The sequence below is a fragment of the Sturnus vulgaris genome, chromosome Z (genome assembly GCF_052056855.1).
Source record: "Sturnus vulgaris isolate bStuVul1 chromosome Z, bStuVul1.hap1, whole genome shotgun sequence".
Lineage (NCBI taxonomy): Eukaryota > Metazoa > Chordata > Aves > Passeriformes > Sturnidae > Sturnus > Sturnus vulgaris.
In genome coordinates this window covers 73,093,513-73,112,103 of record NC_142283.1, presented here as the reverse complement: position 1 = coordinate 73,112,103, position 18,591 = coordinate 73,093,513, and the positions used below count along the sequence as shown (strand labels likewise).

Here is an 18,591-nt window from a genome sequence, read left to right as displayed (position 1 = left end):
ATGGGGGATCTGGGAGCAGAAGCTGCTGAACCAAGGATCCAGATAGCCCCCACCAGTCCTAGAGGGCTTAGTCTGAGTCTGACTGTTATAGGTCAGTCCTTTCCACCCACCTTCACGCCTGTGCTCCTCTTCCATCACATCCCATTCCCACTGCACATACACACTTTCCTGTCAAAACCCTCACCCACCTCTTCCTTCTCTGATTCTCTCTTGTCAGTACCTTGTCTCCCTGACAGCACCGTAGGTACCCTGTGTTCCTCTCTGCTATGCTGTCTTGGTGGCCACCTAACCTCTCTGCAGGAGACACCCCTTCCAGCTGCTGCCCTGCCTAAAACGTCCTGGAGCATACCCCACCCAAGCAGGGCAACCAGAGCCCAACTGGCTCCATCCACACAGTGCTACTGCAGGCCAGGGAATGACTCACCACTTGGATGGTTCCAGCTTTGGGGACACTGTAACCCTTCTTTCCCAAGGCCTCCAAGTCAATCACTCCCTGGGGCAAAATAAACAGCATGTGAGAGAGGGAGAAAGCCAAGGGAGAGCCCAGCTGGGAACCACCATGGACCTGAGACTCCCTCAGTGGGAACACTTAGCACAAGTCAGCAAGAAGACCCCCAGCTGAGCCCTTCTCCAAACCAGGAACAGAAACAGAGAGGCAGTGACAAGAGAAGTGATGACAATGACAACCACGAAACAGCAGGGCCTATGTATGTTCCCTCTTCTTTCCCTTTTTGCTTTTTTGGATTAAAGACTGCTCCTGGCACAGGCAGTCATCTCCACAAGCAGGCGATTGCTTGAGGCCCCCTCCACAGTGAGAGGCTACCCCAGGGTGCCAGGGCACAGCCTCCCACAGCTCCCCCACATCCATGTACCAGGAAAGGCGAGGGCACACTGTGTTCAGAGATGTCGAAGTAGGTGACGTCGACAGGCAGGGTGACATGCTGGGGACAGTAGGAGCCACTGGCACCGATCTCTGCCGTGAAACCCTCGATCCTCCCTGATGGTGCAAAGCGCCCCTTCAGGATGGACTCCTGAGAGGGGAGGGAAGCGTTAGGGAGTCTCAAACAACAGCCCTACCCCCTGCCTCAATGCTCCCAGTGAAGTCATCCCTATCTTCACTGCACCCAAGTGACTGCTTGCCCTCGTATGTCCTGAGACCTCAGTGTGAGACAGACCCACCCTGAACTGCTGGGATAACACCAACCATCTAACAGGGAGAAGCAGCAGGAGTGCCTCAGCTCAGCCTCACAGCACTTATCTTAGCAGGTTCCACCCAAGGATCTGCTGGCTGAGCCATGCTGCTCGTGGGTGGTGGCTGTGTGGTGGCCACTGCACGCCATGCCTTTTGGGGACAATCAGCCCAGTCCCACACCAGGACTCCCATCTGGTTCAGCCTCTCACACTCATCGCTAGCCCTGCGTAGAGCCCGTGGGACCCACCTCCCCCAGCAGATGGTCACCATTACCTCGAAGTTGCCCAGCAGAGCATGGCTGACAGTGGTGGTGGCCCAGGGTGCTGTGGGAGACCTGGTGCCCCTCCGGAGACTGGTCCGGAGATGTCGCCTTGGAGTGAGGAGAGAAGAATGGTGTTCATGAACTGAAGAGCACACAGCCCTGGGCAATTCACGTCCCTGGAAATATGGATCCCTCTCCAGGCCCCCTGTACCTTTGCTAGAGCTTGAACCCACTTTCCTACGTCCTAAGGGAAGAAGAAACCCCTCCCCCCAAGTCTGTGGTCTTGTGGTGGGGAGATATGTGGGCCAGGGCAGGAAAGAGGACTCAACCCAACCTGAACCTCCCATGGGGCTGCAGGTCCCCTGAGCCCCCATGCCCATCCCACAGGGCTGCCAGGACACTCACGATTTGAGGCGCAGCCCACTCTTCAGCCTTCTACCGACTGCAGTGCAATCTGATGAGCTCTGGAGGGGACACGAAATGAGAACCATGTTAGGGCAGCAATCAGGCCTTGTACACCCCTGGGAGGTGCCACTGCCCCTTGCCCTGCCCCATATTCCCATGAGGGTCCCAGCAGCTGGAACAGGGTCCCATCCTTGGGCAGGCATCAGGGGCCTCTGGAGGGGTGGTGACCAGGGCAGCACAAGGACTGGGGTGTCTGGTGGGGACATGGGGCTGCTCAAAACCCCAAAGTGGCTCAGTTGAGAATGAGGGTGTTGGTACCCAAAGGTACAACACACTGTTCCCTCTTCTCAAGAACAGCCCCAGTGACAAGACATTTGTAAATAGAGCCATGCAATGACACCCCCTTGCACCTCCCAGGGACTAGTGTCACCTACAAGGACACTCCCCGACCAGCCTCGGAAAGGTTCTGTCCCCTGGTGATTCATGCAAAGTCCTCAGCAGTGCCACCAGGCAGAAGGGTGCATTGCCCGCCCCTACCCACAGCTAGGATCCTACAGCTGCAGGGTGGGAAGGTAAAAGCCACAGTCACACTGCGGTCTCCTTTTAAAGATTCCCTTTTTCAGGGGCTTTCCCTTCTGGAAGCCACACAAAGGGCAGCACAATACAAAGGGATGATGGAGCTGGCTGGCATGACTGGGCGGGAATACCCAGGGAAGCTGCTGGAGGGCTTCACTCTGCAAGGACAGTGCTGGGGGCAGTTGGGCTGGGGGTCAGTCACGAAAAAGGCAGGCAGGGATGGAGCTCTGCGCCATGGATGGTGTGTCCCAGCTCCAAGCACAAGAAGCCAGCGTAACTCTGACATCAGTTCTGGTGGGTACCCACACCATGAGATGCCCCAGAGAAAAAGATCTAGCCTGAGCCTTCTGCAGCCTCAGCTGGCTGGACAGGGTGAGGGCAGGGGGCTGATAAGAAGGGCAAGGTAAGAAAGGAAAAACTGGAGGCAGCTCCTGAGCTGCTAGGGGGGGTTGCAAACTTCACAAGTCTGCCCCATTGCTGAGAACTTGTGGCACCTTGGGGACATGCCACAGACATCTCAAAATGGCAGAAAAGCCAGTGGCATATCTACACACAGCACTGGGCTCCTTGGTCAAGGCATGTCCAGTCCCACTGCCTGACATTGGACACTTGCTCTAATTGGGATCATGGCCAGGAGTTCAAGCCATGCCACAGATCTGCCTTTCTCCTCATCAGGCAGGCAGAGGTCAGCTGCTCTTCCAAGCTTGCTGGTATATCAAGGCTTAACATGAAGCCATCAGACACCAAATATGGCCTCATGATGTGTCCAGCTCTCACTGCCATGGGGAGGTTGTCTCCTGTCCAATCAAGGCTCTCCAGAAGAAAAAGCTGGTTACATGCAGGATCCAATGACTACAACATGTCAAAAACTGTTTAAAACAGACTATGTGTGCCAGGGCTGACTGTCACCTGCTGCCTTGTGCACATCAGTACTGCAGCTCAGGGACAGGACAGAGCATGGTGCCACAGTGGACCACAATGCTCACAAGCACAGTCCTGAGCTTTGGGCATCCCCAGGCCATTCCCTGCTTCCCCCCATGAGCAATGCTCACCTTGGCTGCAGGAAGCAGGTGATTCCAGAACGGAGCTCCCTTGGCATCAGTGCTGCGGCAGGCTGTGGGCACAGGATGGCATGGCAGGACCCTCTTCTTCTTCGCTGGTGGGGACAGGCTCTCATCCTCAGAGCAGGAGTCGGCCATAACCTCACCAGCAGGCAGCAACTTTCTTTTGGCTGGGCAGGTGCTGCTGAGCTGGCTGCTCCCACAGGGCGTCATCTCTTGGGAGCTCAGGTTGCTGGGCTCAGGGCTGAGCACTGTTTGTGGACCTGGGGACTCCCTGCACCCATTGGCCACCGCCGGCCCTTCTGCTTCTCCACTAGCCCTGCTGGTGTGAGCTGGGCTGCTCCCTGGCTTCTCTCTCTTCCCACCAGGGTCCAACTGGGTTGTTTGTGCAATACTGTGCAATTCAAGGTGAAGTACATTGTGGCCACTTGTCGGCTCCCCATTCTCTCCATAGTCTATGGGCTGATCCCCTGATGAGACAGAGCAACTGTCTCTCATGTGCAAAGTACTGCAAGCAATGTGCTGGGGCCAGGAGGAGGAGGAGGAGGAGGAGGAGGAGGAAAAGGAAGAGGAGGAGGAGGAGATATCCTGCGACTTGCCCTCTCTGCTGGCCTTGGGGCTGTGGCTAGGGCTACCCTCACAGCGGTGCTCCACCACCCGCAGCCCACTGTGGGAGAAGTGCTGGGCAGAGCCACAAAGGGAGAGCTCCTCCACCAGCAGACCATCCTCAAAGGTATCATCATCATCCAGGGAAGGCTGCCCAGGGCCCCCATCCACCCCCCTGTCACCCCAGTGAGTTCGTTTGGGATCACGTCCCCCCTCTGGAGTTCGCTGCTCAGGGTATCCCCTCTTGACAGCTGGCCGAGTGCCTGCCCGCTGCTCCGTGTTCTCAGAGGAGCTGGAGAGATGGGAGAAGATGGACACCTGGTAAACCTTCTGGCGCTTGATCTCTGTCTCATTGTAGCCCATGAGGATGCTGCGGTGGGTGCAGCACTGTGAGGAAGGCTCCAAGGGTGTCTCCCCACTGGGCCGGGACAGGCTGGGGTCTGTGCTGCGCTCCGGGGGCAGAGACGTCTCTGTGTGGATGTGCCGCATGGAGCCTCACTTGCTGGGACTCCAAGCAGAGCCCATGCAGCAGCAGGAGGGGGACTGTAAAGTGCCACAGGTCAGGGTGCAAGGGCAGAGGGTGGGAGCCAGGCCCTCTCTATTCAGGATCTCTCTGTGAGCACTCTACCATGAGCTGCTCTGCAGCACAGCATCTGGAAAAAAAAAGAGAGCAGAAGGATGAGGATCAGCCCAGGATCTCCATCCTCATCCAGGCTTCTGGCTGCAAGGGACACACTGGGACATAGCTCCTCACACATCCCACTTGAACCTCCTTCTTGGGACAGGAAGAAGAACGAGGCTGATGTGGCTTTCTGGGAAACCCTGAGGCATCACCCACCTGCAGGTTCAGCACTTCCTGGCTTGGGCAAGGAGAGAAGTCTCCAGACAGGCAGAAGACTCCTGTGGACAAGTCTGGACAGGTAGGGAGGAAGAGGCCTGCCCTCTGCCAGGGACACGCTTGTGCTGTTGTGGTGCACAGGAGTCAGGCAGGTCAGACCAGTCCCAGAGGCTCAGGCCTGTAATCACCCCTTTGGGCAACAGCAGCAACATCTCCCAGTGCTGGTCAAGATAACCTGTCCTAGCCATGTGCACTGAATGAGGCAGGGCTGGTGCCAGCCCCACAGCAGGGACAGGAACCTGGCCTAACATCCCTGTTACCTCTGCCAGCTTGGACCAGGCATCTCCAGCACTTTAATCAGCAGCTGGGAGGTACCAGGATCACCATCCACCCACTCCTGCCAGCTCCAAGGGCCTGCCGTTCTCTGTGCAGCATGCTGCCTCGCTTTTGATTTTCAGTCCTGTTTGAGAGCTGTGAGAATCCTGTCTACATGTTGTTTTGTTTCAGACATGAAAAATACTGAAATGGCTGCAGGAGCTGAGGAGATGCAGAAAAGGTCACCAGGAGACTGAGGACAAACTGCCTGTGCCTGGCACGTCTGTCTTTTGCCTGTCTTTGCAGCTGTGCCTGATCTTGTGGAGCAAGGGCTTAGGGGCAAGTGAGCAATGGGGAAATTCACTCTCCAAGTGGATCAAGGCTATGTGGAGAGGAAGCCTGCATATGCTATTTTGACCCGGCTGGGATGTGGATGGGAAAATGGCAGGCCAAGGTGCTCTAGACCAGGGAGTTCGTTTAAAAGGAGTGATAAAAGGTACAACCGTGCACCAGATATGTTGAGGACTGACTGATTGGACAACAGCACAGAAAAGACTCTGGGGGTGCTGGTGGGTGCCAAGTTGACCATGAGCCAGCAATGTGCCCTTGAGGCAAAGAAAAACAATAGTGCACCAGGCACAGCATTAACAGCAGGTAAGCAAACTGATCCTCCCTTTCTGCTCAGAGCTGTTGAGGCCACATCTGAGACAGTGCGAAAAAAAGGACTCTAAAAAAATTAAGGGAATGGAGCATCTGTCCTGTGAGGAAAGGCTGTCAGAGTAGGGACTGTTCAGTCTGGAGAAGAGGAGGCTCAGTGAGATCCTATCTAGATATATAGATATGAGGTTGCCTCTGAATATCAGAAAACATAATTTTGTTTTACTATGACTGAGCACTATAACCAGTTACCTAGAGAGGCTGTGGAATCTTCCTTGGAGATATCTAAAAGTCATCAACATAAAGTCCTGGGCAATGGCTCTAGGTGAGGCTGGTCCAGATAACCTCCAGATGTCCCTGCCAACCTTAACCCCTCTGTGTAGCCCACAGCATTGCAGCCCAACCTTGCTGCCACCACACTTACCCCTCTGCAGCAGGACCCTGCTCTGCTCTGGATTAGCCTCCCTGCTCTGCAGCAGGCGGTCGTTGGCACAATTAGCTGAAGACACCTGCCAGTCAGGCACCCCCCAGAAGCGGCGTGGCTGCCGTGGAATGGCTCCCACCATCACGGTGTGCCTCCAGACCTCTGCAGCGTCCTCTCCAGCTCTTCAGTGTCCACAGTGGTTCTGAGGGGAGGGAAAGGGGGAGACGAAAGGCTGGGATGACTCAGATGCATCTTGGGAGAAGGGCAGGAAGGTGCTTCCTGTCTTCAGGGTCACATAGGCAGGGAAGGCAGCATTTAGGCTCAGCCGTTCCCAACCTCCCAAAACAAAGCCACAGACATCTCAGCCACCTCAGGCAGTGCTAACACGTCGATTTCCATTTAAACCACAAATATTTTAAGCTAAGCTGTGAACTCTCATACCTGGCTGGATTTTAAATCCCTTTTGCATGCCATCCTGTATGAAACCCTGTGCATAGGAACAGATTCCTCTTTCTTTCTGGCGACCATTTCATGCCTTGCTTTCCAAGACACTGCAGCAACCTCTGGGCCTCCAGCTAGCTCCTGGTCTCATGTTCACCTCCTCCCCCTTCCACCCACAGTACAGGACACTTTCTGGCCCTACAGATAAGGAGAAGAGCTTGGAATTGTTTTCTTCCAATAAGAGACGCCTGTCAGGGAAGGCAGAAATGAGAACCCTGACAGCCCTGAGCCATGATGGCCCCCCACCAGTTTTCCCCAGCACAAAGACAGCAATCCTTTCGTGTGCACAGCACTCACCTGTTCAGATGTGCCCTTGATGCACAACAGAGATTTGCAGATGCAACACAGCTCCCCTGTGGTCATAATCCACGGGTACTGCAGCTTTGATGCCTGTAGGAGGGCGTGGAGAAGAGTCAGCTGAAGCAGCAGCTCATGGTGCAACACCTTCAGAGTGTGCAGGAGCCCCTGGGTACCTCCACCCTCAACACCTCTGCGGCAGAGGCAGCTCATGGGCTTCACCAGCCCAGGGACCTCCAGCTAAAGAAGGAAATCATGCCTATCCCTGCGGATCATTCCTTCCCTACCTCCCTCCTCATGCATCCCTCAAATGAAGGGTCACTGCAGCACCCATCCAGTGGGAAGTCACTGTCTGAGCACCCCAAGCCAGCAGTGAGTACTGCTCTGAAGGCTGGAAACAGCAGGGCCAGGCAGATGAACAAAACCCCTAAATGGATGCTCAGAGGCAGCAACACTCAAGTGCAATCCCCTTCTAGCATCCTGGCAAAATCTGCATCCCTGAACTTGCACAAGGGAAGCCAGCATCAGCTGTGCTTGCTGCCTGACCTCACCTGCCCCAGAAAACAGGCTGTTCTTTCACTACATTTCCAATAAGATTTGTAATTACAGGCTGTCATGACCAGCTGTCCTTTTGAGCTGGACAGCTCAAGAGCCACTGCCAGCCCTTCCCCAGCCAGAACAGGACTTGTTGAGATTCAATACAGCCGCACCCAAGGAGCAGTTGCAGCAAGGCAAATCAGTGCTGCAGCACAGCAAACCATGGGGCCAAAACCTCAACAAAAGCTTTTTGTAAAGACCAGCTCCTCCTGGCACCCCATGAGGCCTGCACCAAAGCAGATATGAAAGCAAGTGAATGCCCTCAGTTGTGGGTGGATACTGAAGTGGTAGCATGCTGTGCACTGCCTGCCTGGAAGGCTGCTCTTTCCTTCCTCCATCCCTGAGGGAGACTTGTACCATAACTTGTGTGGCACTATCAACCACTGGGAACCAAAATCAGCAACCAACAGCAAGAATCACCCTGGTCCAGTGGAAAAAAGAATGTGTCCATGCCAGAACAAACAAAGTTCACCAGTGTCCTTTCATTCTCTTCTCCATGACCCTCTGAAGTCACAGCCATTTTCTCCCCAGCAGCAGCTGCCTTTCAGGAGAATGGATATATAAGGACAGGCTGACCTGCTAGCACCACAAATCCATCCCAGCTGAGCTCTCAACACCAGTCATCAGCTGCTGCCAGCAGCAGCCACCAGAACACATGGCTAGAACAAGGGGCTGCATCACCTTTTGCCAAACCCAGACACCATTGCTTGAAACATCGTACTGGAAAAGGCCAGCCCCATGGCAGGGACAGGAAAGTACCACCCAAAGTGTCTTCAAGTATACCCTAAAATCTCCCTGAACATCCTCCTGGAGAAATGCCCATCAGCCTGGAATGGGCAACAGCTGGGCTGACCCTCCTCCAGACGCAAGGGGCTGTATCCCAGGGAGCTTCTCCTGTGCCAAGTGCCTTCAGGGCAGTTCCTCCCTGCTGAGAGCCCATCCAGCTCACAGCAGAGCTCAGTCTCTGACAGCACCAAGGGAGCCCACCACCTCCCTACAGAGCACAACAGCAACCCTGCAGCCATCGCCTCCTGCACTCCAAGGAGGCACAGGGAGAAAGCACCTGGTCACCTCTGCCTTCTCCTCTCCTTGAGCCAGGCATTGCCAGAGCCCTAATTCTGGCCATGTGGATGGGACAGAGCCAAGCCCAGGGCTTCACCAGCTCAGCTAAGCAGCAGAGGTACCATCCATGAGGACACAGCACATGGGGCTCCATGTGCCCACACCAAGGGTTTGGCTCCTCCTAAGCCCACGTGATGCTGATTTTTTTTTTTTTTTTTTTTTTGGACAGCGTTTCAGTCCATCCTGGTGCTCTAAGTCAGGACTCAGAGAGCTTTGTCTCTGGGAAAGCCCAGCCAGTGCTCTTCCACTCTCTGCCCTGCTCCTGCCAAGGTCTCCTCATTGCTCAGAAAACAGGCAAGGCCCTGTGCTTTTGCCAAGATCTCCCAGCACCTGGATCTGGACCTATGCCAGGCACAGCTTTCCTCTATTTCTTTGCCTGGGGAAGGGCACCACGCTTCAACACCCAAGAAATACCCAAAGCCAAATGACCTGCAGAGAGGGAGCGTGTCCCAGGCACTGGGGCAGAAATGCTGTGTTCCTTGGGCCACCAGAGCCTGATGCGGAAAAACACAGCCTGGCCTGGTGGGCTTGGGTTAGAGACTTGGCTTACCTGCTGGTTCCATTCCTATTAGCACATCCAGGGGGAAACCAGGATTAACAGACCATGGTCTCAATCTGGAGGCAACAGAGCAGGATGGCGACTGAGGACGGGTCCCTGGCTGGGCAATGCAGCAGCAGTGCCACATGCTGGGCTGCAGCCTGCAAAAGGATCTGTTGCTGTTGGAGCTGTAGTGTGCCAGCCAGAGAGGAAGAGGGATGAGTGTGGAGCAGGGAGGTTATCTGTCATGAGGCAGAGCCCTTGGGAGCCTGACAGGGCTGGTAGCAAAGCACCAGTGCAAGGAAGAGAGCAAGAGCTGTGCGCAAAGTTGCCACACTCATCCAGGGGGGACCCAGTGGCTTCCCAGAGCAGCACTGCCAGCCATTCAAAAGGGACATGTGGCCAGTGGACAAGAGGCTTTGACCTGGGCATTGCTGCCTGGCACAGAGCACCAGCCTGGTTGCTGGCAGAGCCAACAGGGGTCTTTGCACAATTTAGACCACAAAAAACCCCAAACCAACCCCTAAATAGCTCTTGCTGCCTTCGCCTCTCCTGCTTCCTCTCCTAGGAAGAGCTATGGAGAGACACTGGTGGCCTCATTGCAGGTAAAGCAGGAACCACACAGCCAGGAAGGAGAAGGGCCATCATTAAAAGAGGGCAAATAATCATCCTCAGAACAAGGAGAGTACAAGGCAAGAGAAAAGGCAACAGAAACTGCTGGAAACAGACTGGAAGATAAATCACAACTCTATTGGTCCTATCTGAACCCAAAGAGAAGGAAGGAAATCAAAGCAGTGCGAGCACAAACCCAGAAGCTCCCTGGCACAGGCTAAGAGCAGAGCTTGTGAAGTGCCAGCAGGCAGAAAGTTTCCGTCACAACCCTGAAGGATGGCAGCACTAAACAGCAATGCTGCTACCAGAGAAGGGCTCCTGCAGAGTCTGACAGATCAGGCATCTCACCATCAGGAGACAGACACACACGTGAGGCTGGGGACTACCTCCAGCACTGTAGCAGAGGTGGCAATCCCAGGGAGAAGCTGAGTAGGGAGATGCTGGAGGAGCAAACTGTGCCTGAAGAGAAAAATGACCACTGACCTGGCACTATCCTGGAATTCGGTTTGGGAAAGAAGGAGCTGCCACTTGGTGGAAACAAGAGGGAGGAAGAAGGAGAGGGAAGGGGAGTGGGTACAGAGGGAGGGAGCTTCCTTGCCCCACTGCAAGGGCAAGTGCTGCTCTCAAGGGTCCTCAGGAGGCCTCCTGCCATGCCAGATTTATGCTGCTGCAGAGCCTTGTTCAGTGCTAGCTCCTGTTAGGAATGGAGAGGAAGCCCTAGCCCAGAGGGGAAGGATGGGGCAGGAGGTATTGCCCATCTGCAAGCTCCTAGAAACCACCAGACACAGCTTTTACAGAGAGAGAGAGGGACCCGACTCCTCGAGTCCCTGAGGTGCTGCTGCTCCCTCCCATCCCTCGGGAGGCGGCAGTGACAGGGTGCAGAAGCCCCCGGGGACAGAGCAGCCCTCTCTGCAGTGCATCTTGCTGGGGCTTCAAGCTGCAGCAGCCTCCTCAAGGGTTAAGGTCTGCCCAGCAACATGCAGTGCCTCCCCACCCCTAGCACCACACACAGGTGCCGCAGGGACTGAGCCTTTCTGGTCGGCCAAGTCAGGATAACACAATGAAACCTCTCCTGGGAGCTGGGGGAGCCGGAGCAGAGCTCCCAGCCCAGTGACTTACCCCTTCTCCCTGTGATGCCCCTCGTCCTGGCGCGGATCGCCTCCGCACACCTTTCCCAGGTGCCTGGCTTGCAGACGGCGATGCTGACAATAGCCTGCGGCTGGGAAGGGGGGTTTACAGGGTCTGCAGGCAGATCCCACTATGCGACAGCCACCTGTGTAAAGCTTTCCCCCACGTCCAACCCCCTCCCCGCCAACCTCCCCTCCACGCACGGCTGCCCCTCTTCCCAGGAAAGCGCAGGCAAAGAATGAAAAGCGGCTTAAAATCCGGCAGGACAATCGGGCAGCTCTCCAAGGCCGGCAGCACCCCCTGCCCACCCAGCCCAGCAGGTTCAAACCTCTGCGATTACAGCCCACGGCCGCCCGGCTCCAGTGTTCGACCGGGAGCCCAGGAAACCCGCAGCAGGCAGGGCAGGGAAATCCCATGCAGCAGCCGCTTACGGGGAGGACAGCCCAGGTTGAGGACAGACCTTTGTCTCTGCCTGCCTGTCTCGCTCGCTCGCTGCCGGAGGAGGAAGAGGGGGGCGGTGGGGGACAGCGAGCAAAGATAACACCCCTAGGAGGGATGTCACAGTCACGTTAATCACTTGGAATTCCAGCCAGCGCGCCGCAAATATGGGCAGCAAATGGAGATGCTCAAAGCTCTAAAATAATTGGATCCTTTCACAAGAGCCGAGCCCAGAATCCAGCACAGGAATTCAGTCCCCGCTGGAAGTCGAGAGATCAAATACACGGAGAGGCAGGCGCCGCACAAGCAATCCTCAGCCACCGCGGTATCCAGCTCCATAGCCTTTGGCGCTGCTTTAATCTCAGGTGCCTTCCCAGCGGGAGCGAGGGGGGACCACAGCGGAGAGCCCGAGTGCCCAGCTGAGGACCGGCCCCTTCCCATACAACTTACTCGACTTGTGGCAAGGTGCAGAAGCGCTGTCAATGCAAAAGAGGGTTTTGTGGGGGAGACCGGCTGCCTCGAAGCCTTACTCCTCCGGAGGAACAGTCTATGGGCAGGAGACCCCTGAAGCTGCTGTTTGGCCTCTGCTGCCCTGCAGGGGAGATGCCTGGCCCGGCAGGATTCCCAGCCCGCATCACATTCCCGGCGAGACGCACACGCGGCACATGTAGGCTCCTGCTCGGCGCCTCCACGGCAATGAAAAGGCACAGAGGCTTCTGCCAGAAAACAAAGAGGCAGCGGCAGAGCTGGGGGTGGGGAAAACTCTCCGCTGCCCAAGAGGATCCCTGCAGAGGCTGCAGGATGCTGCTAGGCTCCACCGCAGCTATTCACCCCCATTGGCCCGAGCTGGACCCACTTGCCCGGCAGGGGGAACCGAGGGTGGGCAGCCCCCCTTCCCCTTCCTGAGGCAGCGACGGGTGAGAAGTGCTGGAGGACACGAGCCAGGCCCAGGACAACAGCTGTCCACAAGCAGCAAATTCCTCTGTGCTGGCTCCACATCATAAAAAGCTCTGTCTTTTCACCTTGGGGTAGCTGCTGCACAGGGGAAGCTGCAGCCAGCACCGCACCTGCGAGCCCCGGCGAGCCCCATGGCCTTGGGCTTGGGGCAGCACAGTGGCCTCAGCAGTCACCTTGTGGCAAGAAAGAATGTGAAAGCAAGCCCCTGGCCACCCAGGCACAGGCACATGTCAGCCAACTCCCTTCCTTCCTGTCCCTCTTCAGGGATGGTGGCCCGAGGGACAGGCCATGGGGGTCCTCAGCCACAGATGAGCCCACAGACTGGCTGTTCCAGTCCAGAGCTTGGTGCCAGCTGAAACCAATGGAAAATTTTCCACCGTGTGATTACCAAATCACATGCCTGTGCAGCCAGTCACAGAATAGCTTTGAGAAGGCAAGTGGATATAACCAAGGGCAGGGACCACTTCTGGTCTGCACTTCCATGACACCCAAGGTCTCTGGCGATGACCAGGGCACCAGTGCACTGCCACATTTCAAGTTCAATAAGGATGTTTGTTGAAGAAAGGCATTCTCCAGACCCAATCTGCATGAGGCTCTCACCATTCTAAGTGATCTACAAATTTTAGCAACAAGAGTCCCGTTTTATCTGGGACTGATCTCCTAAGAGGAGGAATAACACCCTGCACTTGGTGTCCACATCAGAAGCCCTGCAAACTTTATTAACCTGTTTAACTCGACTCCAGTGGTAAGACAATCACTTAGAGTAACTCCCCTCCTGTCAGCTCTCTGTCCTGGGCTGTGCACCACGGGAAGCATAATCTAGGTGTGCAGCCTGAACAGCCCAGCCCCTTTTCCAGCACTGTTAGCTGGGTAAAGAAACAGGAGCCTCTGACAGGGAGCTCTGGTGGTGGGGTGATGTTTTGCAAGATTGGAGAAGATAGCAGGGAAATCAGCAGGTGATGGCAGCCCTGTTGCTCCCAGCTCCCATCTCCTCTCCTCTCCCTCTGTCACCACTGCATACAACCACAGGCATCCAAAGTCTCCTTACCAAGCCAGCTCCTTCTGTACACTGATGGACTCTAGCCATTCACACTGCCCCTTCCCCACATCTTTCAGATGGCAGCTGGGCTCTGTGTCCCCACAAGTCTGCTCCTCTTCATTCCCACCCCATCCTCATCCACCATTAAACCCCCGTCCTGTTTCCATGAATCCCCAAGGCAAGCCCCTAGCTCTTACCTGTGCTCTATTGCCTCCTGATTGCTGCAGTTCATACCTTAACTTACCCCAGGCTCCTCTCATTCCCCACTGCCACACACCCACAGCCCCACTAGCCCAAACCTCCTTGCACAGAACCCCCTGATGAGTCCCTGACATCCTACAGACTCACGGCACCATCACCTTTCCTTACCTCCCCAGACAGTCACCAGGCACCTCAGGGCAGTGGAGAAAGTATCATGGATGCTGAATTGCTCTGATCAACTTCGGGTGTCAAAGCTACACGTTTGAAGGGCGAGTAGTAGGCTTGCAGTGGGGAGGCCAGCAAGGATTGTGCACTGCAGCATTTGCCCCATGGGAACTGCCCCTCCCCACTGCAAGCCCTCTCGCAATACACTTCCTTTTACTGTAAGAGCCCTCCAAGGGAGGTGCTTCAGCACAGGCACTCGGGCCTCCTGCTTGGTTACCAAGCTGCAGCCTGCAGATAAGGCTGCAGCAGCTGCGGGGACATTCAGCATCTTGTCCACTCCCTGTACTGGACATGTAGGTGACACAAGGGGAGGAGATACCACACGCACACACAGCTGTGCACACCCACCCAACTCACCAACTCAGCTGCGATTTAGAAGGGCTCAAGTCCAGAGTGATGACGGGCTGGGCAGGTATTTGGGCCATCAGGGTGAGGCTTTGTCCATTTTTGATTTTAAAAAGATGGACACAGTCAGGGCTACTGCAGGGAAGTTGTATTTCCACCATGAATTCAATGTCCTGCTTCTTGTCATAGAGAAGGAAAACGTCTTTCCTGTTAGATTGAAGGTGAAAGACCCTGCTGGATATGAAAAAGGGTGACACAACTGTCATCCAAACATTCACGTTGCCCACAATGAAAGCAAACACAGCCCTAAGAAGGGAAAGATGGGGATAATAGGGACTGTAGGCATATCCATGTGAAGGACAGCAGGAGACACAGTTCAGCTCCTATTACACCCCCTGAAACTGCAAACCTGGTCCACACAGAGTGAACCACCCCTGGGGCCCCACAGACAGCAGAGGCAACTAAGTCAAAAACATCTTGAGCCTGGTGGTTGATCCATGCCCTGAGGACAGATGTCCCTCTAGACCTGACCCTCCTAGGGAGACAGAGCCTGTGTCTGGTAGCCTCCATGGCTACCAGAAACCAGCTCATCCCCTGCCATAGAGCACTTGCTCCTGCAGCTGGGAACAGACTTCAGGGACCTCTTGGCCCAAACCACCAGATCCCGCTGCTCCCAGTGTGCAGGGGGGTGCTGTAACAGGGATATCCAAGTAAAGCCAGCATGCCCAGAGCAGTATTGAGTTACGTGTGGACTGCCAAGGAAGGGAGAGCAGAGCACACAGGGCAATGGCAGCCCAGTGTCAACAAGCCCGAGGGAGACGCTGAAAGGAGAGATTTCAGAAGGGATCTGGGAGCTAATATGGTTTATGAGAATGTTCTAGACCTTGAAAACCCACATAAAGGGAGCCTGGACATCCATCCATCCTCTGCCAGATGAGAAAGCAGATGTAGCTACTGCTACAGGTCAGCTTAACCCAGGCACCAAGGCTACGAGCAGACCCCTTTGCTCTGGTTCATTACGCTTGCAGATAGGATGGGCCAAACATTGTAAACACCCTCTGAACACTTACACATCAGACATGGGCTTCTGCAGCATCAGACACCAGGTCAAGGCTCAGAGACACAATAAATTACAGAGTGAAGTTTTTCCTGAAGACAAAGCTCATAAGACTACCACCAGCCAGCCTTGCAGAAGGACAGGATCAGGAAAAGAGCAGCCATGAGAATAAAAGGCTGGCAAAGAAACAGAAAATACTGGGAGCAAATAATTCTTTCCAGACAGTCCTTTGGACTCATCTCAGCATCCATCTGCTGAGGATGGTCAAGCAGCTGGAACCTTTAAAAAAGCTACCAGTGACTTCCCTTCCAATCCCCACTATCTCTGGGACAGGCACCATGGGGAAGATAAACTTTCCATCTGGAGGACTGGAGGCCAGCATCCTCACGAGCCTTTCAAAAACACCAGCACCCCCTACACATTACAGCTCTGTGCTTCCAGCAGAGCAAGGAGGATGCTTTGCATCCTGTGCTTCACTGCCCACTGGCTTTTCATGCTCATGTGGGAAGGAAACTTACGGAGAGATGGGTGCTCTGGCTAAGAGAGGCTGGGCCAAGTGAATGAGCTGAGCAATGCTCCCAAGGCAGTGCCTCCATCTCCCACCACTGCTAATACCATACAGATGAGTCCAAGTGAGAAGGGGACAGACAGAACAAGACCCCAAGCCCTCCACGTACCTCCAAGCTGGTCAATCCAATAGCCCATGAGATGTTGCACTGCCAAGCAACCTGAGAACTGCAGAACTGAGGAACAACAGTGGGAAGGGACCTTAGAGGGTTTGGGTCCAATCGTGCTAACTGCAGGGCCAGGTTCAAACAAACTGTTCAGGGTTTGCCCATGCCAGGGGCTTGAAGTCACCAAGTGTGGAAACTGTCTCCCTTCTCTGGGCCCTACTCCAGAGTCTAACTGCCTTGCAGGAAAATATTTTTCCTAATATCTAATTGGAATTTCCCTCATGTGCCATTGCTTCTCATCCTGCCCCTGGGCACTTCCCAAGAGAGATAAGCTGCAGCTTCACTGCAAACTCACAGCTTGCAGCAGCAGTGAGAGCCCCTCTCACTGCTTTCCCTCCCTCAGGCTGCACAAACCCACCACTCTCAGCCTCTGCCCACTGCAGCACACAAGAAGCCAGAGCTCCAGGTCATCTCTGGAGACTGTTGGAGCCTGCTGTGCTCCATCCTGCCCAGCAAGGGTGCCACCAGGGAGGACAGGGAGTATCTGCACTTGCATACCTTGGGGATGTTGAAAAAAGAGACTCATCTCAGCCTGAGATCAGCAGGAGCTGCTTTTGTTCAAGTATCTGATCCTTGCTGTGGTTGGTAGCAATACCAGCGCCTGCTGCAACACAACTACGTTATTCCAAGACAGAATTCCAAGTACCTGTTCCAAGAAGTTTGGCCCTAGTCACAGAGAGCTTTGGTTGTGCTGCTGTAGCTCTGATACCAAGGCTGGCTCCATCATGCCTCTGAAGGACTGGTCTGCAGCAGTGATGAGCAGGACAATTACGAGTCCAACTCAGCAGAGACCAGCTGTGCTGGATGGAAATCCAGCAGTCCAGAGCAGGTCCCTCGACGAGGGAAGCAGCCATCTGTGACCCTTGCAATACCTTCAAGGGTCTGCAGCAGCTCCCAGGTCACACAAGGGGTTTTGGAGCCAACAGCCACCCATATCCCCAAACCTCCAGTGTATTATCTACACCCCAGCTCTTCCTCCATGCTGTCTTCATTCAATCCAGAGCTGTTTATCATTCTCTGCCCCAACAAGTATCACTCATTTTCCCATCCTGCATCTGCTCTCTCACACAATCGGGTAGGATCTGACCACTACAGAGACCTGCTCAGCTTGCCTAGAGCTGGCTGGACATCCCACTGCCTGTGTGGGGATGAAGATCCACCTGATTCACTGGAGGCAGGAATACCTGGTCTCTGCACTGCTCCCTTGCAGTGCTTCTCTTTAGGAAAGACTCAGCCCCAAAGATGCCCCAAGCCTTTCCAGGAGAGCAACATACCCACAGCTGGAGTTCAGCATGTAGGTAAGATCCTGGCCTGTTCCCAAGGCATTGCCTCCACCTGCTAAGCCCTATGGCTTTCCCAGCTCTCCTCTGGCACCCTCAGCCCATCTCCCAGGCACTCAGCATGAACTGCCAGACCCTTGGGCCCCCTTAAAGCCTTGTCCTACACACGCACCTGCCTTCTGCTTCCCACTGACTCATTCCCCTGTGATTCAGCCCCTCCCGCAAAATGGGCAATGACACAGACTCAGCAAGGCAGCAAACTGGGCAGGGAGCCTGGCCAGGCCATGCCTGAACCCTCATCCCCTGCAGCACCCAGAGGGGCGGGGGTGACACCACTGGCTCAAGTCCATTGTGGGGAGAAGGGGCAGAGGCAGGCTGGGAGTGCTGCCAAGATAAGGAGCCATGCTAGGGGAGGCCTTCCTCCAGACTCTGAGGCTGCCTTCCAGGCAAACCCAATCCCTTTATCAGCCCAACCCTGCTGGCTGTGGGAGGGTTACCCAGCACTGCTCAGATCCACAGGCAAGATGTCTGCCAGCTAAGCTGCCTTTGGGTACAGCCAAAGATGCCCCCCAGGCTACGCCTCTTCCTGGTTTTAGTCTCCAAGGTGGACAGATTCCTGGGAGACACAAAATTACTTCTTCTAAGCATGGCTACGGAGAGCTGGCATCAGCTAATACCACTGTGCATGCAGGGCCCACAGGCCTGGCCAGTTCCTGAGTGTGGACAGTGCAAGTCATGCACATGATCTGAGTACACACAGATCCTCTGCAGGCTGCTCCTCTGACTGGCAGTTCCTTAATGTTTGGGGCTGAAGCTCAAACAGGTTTTGCCCCACATCCTTTCCCTCCCCTCTTTTGTACAATCTGGCCTGTTCTGAAGTCACACACACTGCCTCCACCTGCTAAGCCCTTCCGAGGGCTGTCCAAGTAACCTCAGTCTCCTCAGAGACACCAGAGCACGCAGAGGTGTCGAGAGGAAGATGGCACTGTGCAGCTGTGCCAAGCCCAGCGAGAGCTGTGGCACACACAGGGGCTCTGCACATCCATTTGTGTCTAAGCACAGGAGAGCTGTGTTGTGAGCATGAGATGCTGCTCCCAGCAGCACACCCAGTCACAGACCTGCACCTCTGACTGTCAGAGCTAGAGGATCCATTTCCCAGCAACTACAACAGAAAATTACTGGCA

The 18,591-nt window shown here is 55.1% G+C and overlaps 1 protein-coding gene across 16 annotated transcripts in view; it reads right to left on the bottom strand.

Moving 5' to 3' along the window:
* ATOSB (atos homolog B) overlaps positions 1 to 18,591 on the bottom strand; it is a 38,665-nt gene that overhangs the window by 2,384 nt on the left and 17,690 nt on the right. For 3 of the 16 annotated variants that reach the window (XM_014886043.2, XM_088156839.1, XM_088156831.1), the window contains 7 exons: positions 7,135 to 7,227; positions 6,337 to 6,538; positions 3,488 to 4,755; positions 1,860 to 1,918; positions 1,466 to 1,562; positions 873 to 1,031; positions 425 to 493 (listed from right to left, as the gene is read on the bottom strand). In XM_014886043.2, the coding sequence (XP_014741529.2) occupies positions 425 to 493; positions 873 to 1,031; positions 1,466 to 1,562; positions 1,860 to 1,918; positions 3,488 to 4,591 (1,488 nt within the window). In that variant the 5' untranslated portion in view covers positions 4,592 to 4,755; positions 6,337 to 6,538; positions 7,135 to 7,227. Of the gene's footprint in view, positions 1 to 424; positions 494 to 872; positions 1,032 to 1,465; positions 1,563 to 1,859; positions 1,919 to 3,487; positions 4,756 to 6,336; positions 6,539 to 6,777; positions 6,976 to 7,134; positions 7,228 to 9,403; positions 9,553 to 11,122; positions 11,552 to 12,019; positions 12,286 to 13,934; positions 14,236 to 14,348; positions 14,571 to 18,591 lie in introns of those variants that run through there. The other 13 variants (XM_088156842.1, XM_088156829.1, XM_088156833.1 and 10 more) reach the window with 13 other exon arrangements.